This window comes from Triticum dicoccoides, chromosome 5B (assembly GCF_002162155.2).
Source record: "Triticum dicoccoides isolate Atlit2015 ecotype Zavitan chromosome 5B, WEW_v2.0, whole genome shotgun sequence".
Taxonomy (NCBI): Eukaryota; Viridiplantae; Streptophyta; class Magnoliopsida; order Poales; family Poaceae; genus Triticum; species Triticum dicoccoides.
Genome location: NC_041389.1, coordinates 411,873,288 through 411,885,044, shown reverse-complemented (window position 1 = coordinate 411,885,044; position 11,757 = coordinate 411,873,288). Strand labels below are relative to the sequence as shown.

Here is an 11,757-nt window from a genome sequence, read left to right as displayed (position 1 = left end):
GGCTGCCACGTGGCGGCGCGCCACTGGCTGCGGGCGGCGGCGCGGGGACGGGCGGACATGTCCGGCTGCGGTGGACATGTCCGGCGGCGCGAGGAAGAGGAAGGAGCTAGGGTTTGGACGAAAGCATCCGCGAAAATGAAGAGGGAGGACGTTTATATAGGTAGAGGGAGCTAGGAGAGTCCAAATGAGGAGCGGTTTTCGCCCACACGATCGTGATCGAACGACCGAGAGCATGGAGGGGAGTTAGATGGGTTTTGGGCCAGTTTGGAAGGGGTGTTGGGCTGCAAAGAGAGAGGGGCTTTACGGTTACCCGGTTAACCATTGGAGTACCAAACGACCTCCAAATGGCACGAAACTTGACAGGCGGTCTACCGGTGCTATACCAAGTCCGCTTGGCACACCTCGGTCCATTCCGAGAACGTTTAACACCCGCACACAACGAGAGACAAAAGGGGAACGCCAGAGGACATAGGAGCGCCGGATTGCAAAACGGACAACGGGGAAAATGTTCGGATGCATGAGACGAACACGTATGCAAAATGAAATGCACATGATGACATGATAAAATGCAACACACAAGCAAATGACATGGAAACAACGGCAAATAACTGGCAGACACCTGGCGCATCGGATCCGGGGCGTTACATGACGTCTCCTCCGTCTTGATCCAGCAAGGGGAAAGGATAGGTTGATGAAGATCCAGCATCACGACGGCATGGTGGTGGATGCAGCAGGGCTCCGGCAGGGCTTCGCCAAGCAACTACGGGAGGAGGATGAGGTGTAGCAGGGGGAGGGAGGCGCCAAGACTTAGGTGCGGCTGCCCTCCCTCCCCCTCCTTTATATAGGCCCCCTGGGGGGGCGCCAGCTCTGGAGATCAGATCTCCAAGGGGGGCGGCGGCCAGGGGGGGTGGAGTGCCCCCCAAGGCAAGTGGGGTGCGCCCCCCCACCCCAGGGTTTTCAACCCTACGCGCAGGGGGGCCCAAGGGGGGGGGTACACCAGCCCACTAGGGGCTGGTTCCCCTCCCACTTCAGCCCATGGGGCCCTCCGGGATAGGTGGCCCCACCCGGTGGACCCCCGGGACCCTTCCGGTGGTCCCAGTACAATACCGGATGACCCCGAAGCTTTCCCGATGGCCTAAACCACACTTCCTATATATAATTCTTTACCTCCGGACCATTCCGAAACTCCTCGTGACGTCCGGGATCTCATCCGGGACTCCGAACAACTTTCAGTTTGCTGCATACTCATATTCATACAACCCTAGCTTCACCGAACCTTAAGTGTGTAGACCCTACGGGTTCGGGAGACGTGAAGACATGACCGAGACGGCTCTCTGGTCAATAACCAACAGCGGGATCTGGATACCCATGTTGGCTCCCACATACTCCTCGATGATCTCATCGGATGAACCATGATGTCGAGGATTCAAGCAACCTCGTATACTATTCCCTTTGTCAGACGGTATGTTACTTGCCCGAGATTCGATCGTCCGTATCCCAATACCTTGTTCAATCTCGTTGCCAGCAAGTCACTTTACTCGTACCGTAATGCATGATCCCTTGACCAAACACTTGATCACCTTGAGCTCATTATGATGATGCACTACCGAGTGGGCCCAGTGATACCTCTCCGTTATACGGAGTGACAAATCCCAGTCTCGATCCGTGTTAACCCAACAGACACTTTCAGAGATACATGTAGTGCACCTTTATAGCCACCCAGTTACGTTGTGACGTTTGGTACACCCAAAGCACTCCTACGGTATCCGGGAGTTACACAATCTCATGGTCTAAGGAAGAGATACTTGACATAGGAAAAGCTCTAGCAAAACGAACTACACGATCTTGTGCTATGCATAGGATTGGGTCTTGTCCATCACATCATTCTCCTAATGATGTGATCCCGTTATCAACGACATCCATTGTCCATAGTCAGGAAACCATGACTATCTGTTGATCAACGAGCTAGTCAACTAGAGGCTCACTAGGGACATGTCGTGGTCTAAGTATTCACACGTGTATTACGATTTCCGGATAATACAATTATAGCATGAATAAAAGACAACTATCATGAACAAAGAAATATAATAATAATCCTTTTATTATTGCCTCTAGGGCGGCGGGCGAGGCCGGCGGCGTGGCGACAGATGAGGCCGCCGGCAGGGTCGAGGCTGGGGACGCCGGGGGCATCGCGGGCGTCGAGGGAGGTGCGCCCCCTAGGGCAGCCAATCGGGGAGAGACTCCACCCGTGGCGCGGGGGCACCCTCAAAGCCGGGAGGCGTCCCAAGAGAGGAACGTGGGCGGCCATCACCAGCCGCAACATCCGAAGGTACCTGCTGGAACGGAAAAACCATCTCATCAAAGTAAACGTGTCGTGAAGTGATCACCCGATGAGAGATAGGATCATAGCAGCGGTAGCCTTTGGTGTTAGGAGGATAGCCGAGAAAGATGCAGGCCACACACCGAGGTGCGAGATTATGAGGAGCAGTGGAAGCGATGCTGGGGTAGCACAGGCAACCGAAGATGCGGAGCTCAGCATAGGAGGGTGGCGTGCCAAACAAGAGGTGATGAGGTGCAAAATTTCAGCGAGTGCGACAAGGACGAATGTTAATGAGTAGTGATGCGGTGGCAAGCGCGTCGGGCCAAAAACGTGGGGGCACGTTGGCGTGAAAGAGTAGGGTGCGAACGCAGTCGTTGAGAGTGCGAAGCATGCGCTCAGCGTGGCCATTTTGTTGCGAAGTGTACGGGCAAGTGAGACGAAAGATCGTGCCGTGTGTGGCGAGAAGGTTGCGGATCGCAAGGTTATCGAACTCCTTCCCGTTGTCTGTTTGCAACGCATGAATGGGACGTCCAAACTGCGTGGAGACATAGGAGTAGAAGGCGCTGAGAGTGGCAACGGAGTCCGACTTTTGCCGCAACGGGAAGGTCCACACATAGTGCGAAAAATCATCAAGTATAACAAGGTAATAAAGATAGCCCGTGTTACTTGCAACAGGAGAGGTCCAGACATAACTATGAATTAACTCAAACGGGTATGATGCGACATGCGAGGAGTTGCTAAAAGGAAGACGAACATGTTTGCCGAGGCGACAAGCATGACAAGTGTGATCGTCGATCTTATTACACGTGAATGAAAAACTCCAAAGAATATGAAGAAGAGTGGCGGTGTTGGGATGACCGAGACGAGCGTGCCAAAGGTCCACTCCGGCGAAAAGCGCCATGGGTGCAGCAACGGATGAGGTAGGTGAGTGGACCGGGTAGAGCTCGTCGGGGCTGTCACATCGGTGGAGCACCATCCGGGTACGGGCATCCTTGACAGAAAAGCCAAACATGTCAAATTTAACGGTAACAGGATTTTCACGTGTAAGAGAACGAACAGAAACAAGATCTTTAATGATGTCAGGAGAAACAAGCACATTAGAAAGATATAATGGCATGGAGTTAGAAGGAAAAGCAGCATGGCCGACATGAGTAATGGGCATGGAAAAACCATCACCCACGGTAATGCGAGCAGCAGTGTGAACGGGGTGAGCGGCAAGAAGGTTACCAGGGTTGGTGGCCATGTGAGCCGTGGCTCCGGTGTCCATATACCAGTCGCCACCGCCAGTGTACTGCTACGGCGTGGGGGCGGTGTGGAGAGCCGCTAGGAGCGCGGGATCCCAAGGTGCCGGCGGGAGGGCCGGGGCGGACGGCGTCGGCTGAGGCGGTGGCGCCACATACCCATAGCCCGAGGGGCCGTAGAGCGGCGCGGGCTAGTACACCTGAGGGGCCGCGTACAGGGCCTGATGAGGGGTCGGGCGGGCGCCAAAGGAGCCGGGGACGGGGGCACGCGGTATAGGCATGGAATACGCGTGCACAACCCCCGTCCAAGGGTTCTGGCCAGCCTACCAGGGCGCCGACGGTAGCTGGTGCTGCGGCTGGCGGGGCGCCCCGCCGTGGGCAGCCGGCTGCTGCTGCTTGCGGCCACCTCGGCCGCGACGCCCGCCCCGGCGCTACTGCTGCTTGGCGGGGGGCGGAGGGGCCTGCGGCGGCACCGGGTAGGGATACTTGGGCGGCGGTGGCGCCTGGAAGGGGCCCGGGGTGGGTCGCGGCGGTGGGGCCGGGGAGGTAGGCGGCGCACCGCCACGGGTACCGGCGGTGAGGGCCGTGTGGGTGGCCCGGGTGCGCGACATCCGCATCCGCCGCTCCTCCAGCTTCAGGTACACGACGATCTTGGGAAAGGTCAGGTTGGTGATGAGGGGGATGTTGGAGGCGGCGTTCCCGAAGTCATCGTTCAGGCCGGCGATGAGGGTGCTGAGGAGAAGCTCATCAGAGACCTTCTCGCCGAGGTCACGGAGCTCGTCAACAAGCTTCTTGAGGCACATGCAATAATCGCCAACAGACGACTCAAGCTGCTGGCACCCAAAAAACTCGTCGTGCAAGAAGACCTTGCGTTGGAGCGCGTTGTCGGTGAAGAGGCCGTTGAGCTTGTTCCAAACGGCGTGAGCGTCATCGTCGGCGGAGACCACCGTGTGGAAGAGGTCCTTCGAGATGGTGGTGTAGAACCAACAGATGAGAGTGGCGTCGATGGCCGTCCACTCCTCGTCGTCCTCCATGAAGCGGGAGTCCACGGAGCCATCGATGTGATCCCGGAGATTGTACTCACGGAACACGAGGGAGAAGTACATCTTCCAGGCATAGTACGTGGAGGTGAGGTGGTCGAGGACGACGGGAACCCGGGCGAGGATGTTGAGGTCGCGGATGACGACGGGATCGGGACCTTCGAACGGGTTGGTGCGGCGGCTGCGGGTGGTACCGGTGGAACCGGGGGAGGCCATGGCCTAGAGGGGTGGTGCGGCGACGCGTGGGCGGCGGCGCGGCAGGGAAGAAAGCGGCGCGGCTTGGGGGCGGCGCAGCGGGGGCGGGCGGAAGCGCGGGCGGCGGCGGCACGAGGTGGCGGCGGCGGCGATGGGATCGCGGCGGCGGCAGTGGCACGGGTTAGGGTTAGGATCGCAGGTATGATACCATGTTGGAAACGATTGTTTTGGCAATGCTTCACGATGTATTGATCGGTGCAAAGTACACGTATATATGGAGTACAAAGTGGGCACAACCTCAACTATACAAAGACTAGGAGGTGGGCCAGACTATACAATATACATGCACAAACCATATATTCAACACTTTGCATAAGTTTTTTTTAAAAAAAATAGGTGATCTGCTAGATGAGCAAACATCATTTCCCTAAATTTTTTAAAGGAAATGGGATAGGGAGAATTTGTTTTCTTTTGGAAACAGGATAGGGAGAAATTTTTGGAGTTTTAAGATAGGGGATCTCCTTTGCCCAAACAGCCCATGAACCATCAAGTGGTTCATGAACCAAGCATTTCTTTTTTTGGCGAAATTCATGAACCAAGCATTCGGAACACATGAATATTGTAGACTGTGTTATATCTACCGGCTGGCAGCAGTTTTGGCCACTACTTTTGTAGAAGTAGTTAATCATCCAATCTTTCACCTTGAGTTTAATTTCCCAGTTTGGATAATTACCGGTTAAAGAAGTCGCAGTAAATTACTGGATGTGATCAATTTGTGGCCAAAAGAAGGCGCCACATGTCGGCACTGGTAAAACGCAGTCCCTGCTCTCAAGTCTCAACCTTTGAAGAAATTGAAGATCCACAATGGATTTGGTCAATTCGTGATGAAAATTGTACACCACAGGTCAGCCATACTCGTTACCAGTCAACACCTACCCCTGCTCAAGTGCTCACTGCTCAGCTGAGCTGAGCTTCACCTTCAGCTCCCCAACGCCACCACTCCCTCGGTCTGAGCCTCCAAGAGCACGTCTTCACCACTCCCTCGCCATAAAGAAACCCGAATGCCGAGCTCCTTTCCACTACTCAACTCCATCTCCAGAGTCGCTCGCACGTGACGCGAGCGCGCGGCCCCATGCCCGCCCCCTAGCCCGCGCCGCGATCCCCCATCGCGCTCCTCCGTCAAGGGATCCGGCGAGGACCGATGCTGGAGGAGGAGCACGGGGCCATGGAGGCGGACGGCGGCGGGTGGGCGGAGGCGGCGCTGGAGCCGGTGCGGTGGGTGCGGATGCTGTGCCGGGAGCTGGGCGCGACGTTCGTGGCCGGGGTGGTGCTGGTGTACGGCCTCAACCAGGGCTTCGCCGGCTCCTTCTTCCGGGTGGCGTCCGACTACTACTGGAAGGACGTGCAGCGGGTGCAGCCGGCCACCGTGCAGTTCCTCTCCATCTTCTTCCACGTCCCCTGGGTCCTCAAGCCCCTCTGGGGGGTCATGACCGACGTCCTCCCCGTCCGCGGCTACCGCCGCCGGCCCTACTTCGTCTTCTCAGGTCAGTCATCCATGAATGATGAATCCATCCACCTCTCCCGACTCATGGATGAGACTCCACATTTGCTTTAGCCTGTATAGATACATGTTGTTACTTGCCGGAGCCCGGAGGTACAGAATTTGTTGTAGTGGGTAATGGCATGCTAATTGTGTTCTTGGTGGAGGGTCTTTTGAACACTGCTGTCGTCTTAACTGAAAACAAGTGCACGCCGACCCCGTTTGAGGTCGAGAGCGGTTGGGCAGCTTATAGTATATGACGGAATTGTGAATGAAATTGTGTTAGCTCAGCTGCGACGTGGAGTAGGTTCAGATAGTTGAGTATGCCTGCATTTTTCTTACTATTGCTGGCTTGATCTGAGTCAGTAGGTGCATGTTTTGGAACAAGCTGTTGATTTGCCCTCACTGTGGGGGCATAGACTAGACTGTTTGGTATATATCGCTGTCAGCCTCTTAGTTAATTCATGGTGGCGGCATGTCGGTACATGATTTGCATTGTTTCTAGGCACTTGTGCCAGGATGGTCCAATAGTAGAAACATTTACATAAATTTATTTATTTTTAAAGATATATTTTTTTACTGAAGGGGAGCCTTGGCGCAGTGGTAAAGCTGCTGCCTTGTGACCATGAGGTCATGGGTTCAAGTCCTGGAAACAGCCTCTTACAGAAATGTAGGGAAAGGCTGCGTACTATAGACCCAAAGTGGTCGGACCCTTCCCTGGACCCTGCGCAAGCGGGAGCTACATGCACCAGGTTGCCCTTTATATATTTTTTTACTACACTGTATACATGCTATGGAGAAATTTCAGGTCCATGGACCACCCTGTCCACCCCGTAGCTACGCCACTGTCTACAACTTGGGACACCTTGCAACTATTCGTCTGTGCAATGGTATCACATTTGATTTTATTTATTATCCACTAATAAGGACCGATTATATTACAAAAGCCGATGATGCGGGTTAAAATGTCTGAGGACAAAACAACACATGCTAAGAATTGTTACAGAAAATACAAAAAATAGCACTAAATTTAGTGGTCCATTATTAAGTATCAGCAAGAACCATTGGAAATATGCATCACATTTGTTTTTTAATACTAGTAGATAAGAAAGTGTCCTAAACCATATGCTGTGAGATACGAGGAGCTCATGTAAGGCACTTCCACGCCAGAGATATTCGGGGTGTTCTATGACACTGTTAGCCTGACACAAGTCAAATAACCCGAAGTTGCATAGCTGTTATGATAATAAACTGGCAGAACTGGTAATTCTGACTTTTCCACCAAACAATCTACATGCATTATTAGAAGTTCCGCATCTGTTATTGTTCCAAATTGCATAGAAGTATCGTAAGTCCTAACATTTCAATGCTCTTACAAGGGGTTGCTGTCCAGTAACCTCTGTTGTGTCCTTTACTTACAAGTGCTTATGAGCGTTCATCATTGATATTTGCCACAAGCCCACAATTATAGACGTGATTGAAAAATGCGCCCTTTTTTGTGGTTGTAGGAATGCTTGGAATGTTTTCAACTGCTATTCTTGCCAGTGTCGGACTATCAGTGACTTCTGCAGTAGTTTGCTTCGTGGGAATCTCCACAGCAGTTGCCATTGCTGATGTTACAATAGATGCATGCATTGCAAAGAACAGTATTGACAAGCCAGCATTGGCCCCAGATATGCAGAGCCTTTGTGCATTCTCGTCGTCGCTAGGTGCACTTATTGGGTATGCTTCAAGTGGCATGTTTGTCCACCATCTAGGAGCACAGGTAAACTACGGTCCAAATTCTTGAAGCTTATTTAATTGTTAGTTTCATTTTCTACGGTAATGCTATCTGGCTGACGTTCCCTGGGAAGGGGATGGCAAAGGAACGCTCTTTGCTGGCAGTTTTAGTTGTGACGCGAGATCAAACGATGAGAGTTTTTGCTCAAAATTTCCTTCTTCCCAGAAACTGCCATGCTGTTCTGATGAAACTGCCAACCCCCACACAACTAAAACTGCCATCTACACAAATGCCACCCCCTCCCAGCGAACGTTCGCCAGGTAAGAGGGTCTCATTTTTTATGCTGCTTGACTGAGAAACTAAATTTTGCATGCATTCTGATTGAATGTAGGGTGCATTAGGTGTGATGGCTTTACCTCCTACTATGTTGGTTTTCCTAGGATTTTACATATATGAGCTGAAAATGTATCAGCATAACATGAAAGAGAAGGTACGTTGATCAGCAATCTTATTCCACCTCTGCTTCTTTTGCTCCAAACTCATTATTTTTTTTTCTTGATGTCTGTATGTGAGTGAACAGGATAGTCTATCATTCTATATCTAACACCATCTCATGTTAACTGGCTTGGCCAAGCTGGGTGCATTTATAGTTTTATACATTATTCTCCTGGAATTGTACCATATTAGCAAATTTAAGTTAATATGAACCTGATGTTTAAGTGACTGGAAATCTTCAGATATCTTGGTTGAAGAAAATTATACCTTTCTCAAATGAATTATAACTGAACCTAGACAGCAAGCTGAGGAAAGTGTACTTGCACTGTTGCACATGTAGTAGAAAATAAGAATCTAATGATGAAAGGAACTGCGCAACTTCCAATATTTTTGCTTCTTACTGAAATGCTAATCAAATGCAGGTTTTGAACAAGGTTACTGTGGCAGTTAAAGGGATGGTTCAGACAATAAAGTATCCAGTAGTGTGGAAACCATCTCTTTACATGTTCCTTTCACTGGCCCTCAGTATCAGCACTCACGAGGGGCAGTTCTACTGGTACACTAACAGGGAACCGCCTAATCCTGGATTTTCACAGGTAGAACTTTTGCTTATGATCTGCTTAATGATATTGCTTACTACTAGGCTTGTTAAACGAAACAAAGGAAGTCTTGATAAAATGATCTGCGTCTTAGTGGCTCAGCCCACCGGATCGCCACTCTGCATGAGCCAGATATACATGCTGCAGGTCCCTTTTGGGACATCCAATAAAATTGGAACAATACAGGGAAGATTAGCAATGCCCCGCACAAAGATATACGTACTGTATAGATGTTTCGGACAATTAACTTTGCAATTGATATTAGATAGAATGTTTCTTCAGTGCATGCATGTTTGTAGCTACTGCAGTCTAAAATTTCCTCTTACCTTTCTTCAGAATATGGATTAACTAAAAGTCAGTTTGTCAATATTTTCCAAATTTTAGGTTGATGAAGGAAGTAGCTTAGTCATCGATTATCTAAAAAGTTATCTTACTCATCTAGGTAAAGCAGGTGCGCATTAAATTTTGGAAAATTAAAGCAATACCAATGGAATTTGATTTGTCTTTTGTCACAGTGACGTTGAGTGGATCACAACACAGTGGCCCTGGAATTTAAAATATTTCTGCTCCAAGAATATTGTTACAAAAAATATAGCATGCAATAATAAATTCCTTGCTTGGCATCTTCCACCTCATGACATCTTCCATCTCATTAGTCTTTTCTCTTTTGTTCCAATGAATGAATTGGAATCAGGGTGGGGCCGTGGATAAGAAAATTCACTTCTTATATTTTATCGCCACTATTTTCTATCCAAAGGATATGGTATATTCATCAATAAAATACTAGAAGTGCCTGAGCGGCAAAATTACGAAATGATGGAAAGAAAATACAGAAGACTGAGGTCTTACGCATCGATCACTCTCAGACAACTGAATATAACACAATCAAAATCTATCAGAAAGGTGACCTAGATAAAAGGTGCCTACCTTCAAATCTTGGAATCTAGGATGCAGCCATGCATTTCCTGATCCCTCAATCTTGCTTGTTCCACAATGATGTCCCCATTGTCCCCAAAAGATTCCTTACTAAGATAAAGTGCATCATTCCAACAACACAAAATATCTTCAGCTCTTAAACGGTAGCGCATAGTCTTCAAGCATTGCCTCTAAGGCTCTAATGATGTACTCCCTCCGTTCACAAATATAAGATGTTTTGGATATTTCAATATGGGCTACATATGGGCTGAAACGAGTGAACAATCACACTAAAACGTGTCTATATACTGAGTACATCCGATTCAGAAAAAAGTTCAAACATCTTATATTTGTGAATTGTGAACTGAGGGAGCAGTAAACTTTATGGGGCATGTTTGGATTGGAATGCTGGAGCTTCAGAGTGAGCAGTTGAGTTACAGGAAACCAGTCGTTCCAAACTGGGCTAAAGGTTTATGTCTTTACACAATTGAAAACAAGGCAGCACATTGAGTTATATATGGTTGGCCGAGAGTATTGATCAGCTGGTGTTCATCTCCATGCATGCAGGAATTTGTGGGGATGGTGCACGCCGTCGGCGCGGTCGCGTCCATGGTGGGCGTCCTGATCTACCACAAGAACCTCAAGGACTACCCGTTCCGGAGCATCCTCTTCTTCGCCCAGCTCCTGCACGGCGCCTCCGGCCTCCTCGACCTCACCTTCGTGCTCCGGTGGAACCTCGCGCTCGGCGTCCCGGACGCGGTCTTCGTCACCCTGGAGGAGTGCGTCTCCCGGGTCGTCGGCCGCGTCCGGCTGATGCCGATGATGGTCCTGAGCACCAAGCTCTGCCCGCCGGGCGCCGAGGGCACCTTCTTCGCGCTGCTCATGTGCATCGACAGCCTCGGCATGCTGGTCGCCAAGACCGGCGGCGCCTTCGTGCTCCGGGCCCTGCACGTGACGAGGACCGATTTCAGCAACCTCTGGCTCGCCGTCCTGCTCAGGAACCTGCTGAGGCTGTCCGCGCTGGGCGCCATCGTCCTGGTGCCCACCGCGGACCAGACCGACGTGCTGCTCCCGCAGGACCTCCTGAGCTCGGGCTCCCCGGTGGCTGCTGCCGGCGACGAGGAGGAGAGGTTGTTGCAGCTCGGGAAGCTCACTTCTCGCACTGACGACGATGTATGATCCACACAGCCACACAGGTATACTATGTTGCGTGCACACAAGCACAAAGAAAGAAAGAAAGAAAGAAAGGAAGGAAGGAAGGGAAGGGAAAAAAGAAACGAGATATGTTTAGGGATAGCAAAAGGTTCCGTCGGTTGCAATGGAAAAAAGAGACGAAATATGTATGTGGTAACTGTGTGGCAGATTGCAAAAACTACCGCACGCATCACCACCTCACCTACGACTCATTGTTGAACAAGCTAAGGAAAGTACGGTTTTTGACATGTTTTGCCTTTAATATGTTAGCACAGATTTTTTTTTATTTCACCTATCAAACCCGGCACATAAACTTTTCCCGTGGTAAATTCTCCATCACCATCACGATAACTAACGCACCACCAACATGATAACTTTTATATACCACATGTTACATTATGTGTAAGTAGCATGGTCATATAAGCACCGGAGGCGTGATAATTTTGATGAAAGCATCATGGTAACTTTGATCATTGGGGAAGAAATTTGTTGAACCCC

General features: G+C 50.6%; 1 protein-coding gene and 1 non-coding gene across 2 annotated transcripts; both read left to right on the top strand.

Annotated features, from left to right (window-relative positions):
• Positions 1-5,759: 5,759 nt before the first annotated feature.
• Positions 5,760-11,521, top strand: LOC119309626 (probable folate-biopterin transporter 6). The gene is made up of 5 exons (XM_037585596.1): positions 5,760-6,340; positions 7,845-8,101; positions 8,448-8,546; positions 8,974-9,147; positions 10,633-11,521. Exons 1-5 carry the CDS (start codon positions 5,998-6,000, stop codon positions 11,242-11,244), a joined length of 1,485 nt encoding a protein of 494 aa, XP_037441493.1. The 5' UTR covers positions 5,760-5,997; the 3' UTR covers positions 11,245-11,521.
• On the top strand, positions 9,298-9,397 carry LOC119313206. Its single transcript, XR_005151586.1, has one exon. It is a non-coding gene; the product is annotated as a U6 spliceosomal RNA (small nuclear RNA).
• Positions 11,522-11,757: the final 236 nt, after the last annotated feature.